The sequence below is a fragment of the Epinephelus moara genome, unplaced genomic scaffold (assembly GCF_006386435.1).
Source record: "Epinephelus moara isolate mb unplaced genomic scaffold, YSFRI_EMoa_1.0 scaffold4180, whole genome shotgun sequence".
Lineage (NCBI taxonomy): Eukaryota > Metazoa > Chordata > Actinopteri > Perciformes > Serranidae > Epinephelus > Epinephelus moara.
The window spans coordinates 1119-2640 of record NW_026081960.1 but is presented as its reverse complement, the minus strand read 5'-3'; the positions used below and the strand labels follow the sequence as shown (position 1 = coordinate 2640).

Below are 1522 nucleotides of genomic sequence, written 5' to 3'. Positions count from 1 at the left end.
TTTAAAATGTGACATATGTGGGAAAGTTTTTGAGCACAAGTCAAAATTGCAGAGACACCTGAACAGCCACACAGGTGAGAAGCCGTTTTCTTGCAAAACATGTGGGAAAAGATTCAGTTACAGATCAGGATTGACCGCTCATATAAGAATCCACACAGGTGAGAAGCCATACCTTTGCAAGACCTGCGGGAAAAGATTCAGTGAGAAGTCAGGATTGGAAAGGCATTGTAGAATCCACACAGGTGAGAAGCCATACGTTTGCAAGACCTGCGGGAAAAGATTCGGGAGGAAGTCAGCATTGAAAACGCATTATAGAATCCACACAGGTGAGAAGCCGTTTTCTTGCAAAACATGTGGGAAAAGATTCAGTCAGAAGTCAGGATTGGAAAAGCATTGTAGAACCCACACAGGTGAGAAGCCATACCTTTGCAAGACCTGCGGGAAAAGATTCAGTGATAAGTCAGGATTGGAAAGGCATTGTAGAATCCATACAGGTGAGAAGCCGTTTTCTTGCAAAACATGTGGGAAAAGATTCAGTGACACATCAGCATTGAGCGCTCATATAAGAACCCACACAGGTGAGAAGCCATACCTTTGCAAGACCTGCGGGAAAAGATTCAGTAAGAAGTCATCATTGGAAAATCACATGACAATCCACACAGGTGAGAAACCGTATACTTGTATGTGGGAGAGCTTTCAGACGTAATCGTTATTTGTTAGTCCACATGAGGACTCATTCAGGGGAGAAGCCGTATACTTGCAAAACATGTGGGAGACACTTCAGATGTACCAGTAACTTGACAGTCCACATGAGAACACACACAGGTGTAAAGGTGCATCACTTGAGCAAAGAGGTTCCAGTTGAAGTCACACATATACAGGAGAGAGACTGTTTACATGCAAAACATGTGGCAGAGCTTTCAGAGGCCTGTTCCATAAAGTATGCTAAGAAAAGTGGGGAGTGAAGTCCAAATCCTGAATTTTGATTGAAATTGCAGGTCTGGAAAAGTTAAACTAGTGAGATAAAGAACAAAAGGAGGAGACTGCTTTAAAGTTTGAATGAATTTTATACTTGCANCAAGAGTCATGGAAAACCTGGAAAAGTCATGGAATTAGTCAAAATCATTATAAGTCACAGAACTTGTTTGTGTATAATGAAATTATTAGAATCATCTTCAGTGGATAACCCTCCATATAATGTAACATAATGGCAAATTCATATGCGTCAATGTGTGACAGTGTTTGTTTACCATCAGGTGTGTTTTGTCATTTTCTCCCTCAGTTTGTCTCTCCCTTCCTGTGTGCCAATTATGCACAGTAATAAACTGATCCCAGAAGATTTGTCCTGTTGCTGTGATCTTTTGTCAGGGTGTCTACAGGTCCTTTTAAAATAAATTAAAGTTTTCATAAGGCCTTAAAAAGTTTCCCAAAATAAACCAAATACCAAAATAAAAGACATCCGTGTAGTTATAGCTGCCTTTTTATGAGCCACCAATGATACTGAGACTACTTGTTACAGCCC

General features: G+C 40.5%; 1 protein-coding gene across 1 annotated transcript; it reads left to right on the top strand.

Annotated features, from left to right (window-relative positions):
* Nucleotides 1-4: 4 nt before the first annotated feature.
* On the top strand, nucleotides 5-843 carry LOC126387420 (gastrula zinc finger protein XlCGF49.1-like; the record flags this gene model as incomplete). Its single annotated transcript, XM_050039943.1, has 1 exon — nucleotides 5-843. A coding segment is annotated over one exon (702 nt), but the record flags the coding sequence as incomplete, so codon positions are not given.
* Between the last annotated feature and the right edge of the window lie 679 nt (nucleotides 844-1522).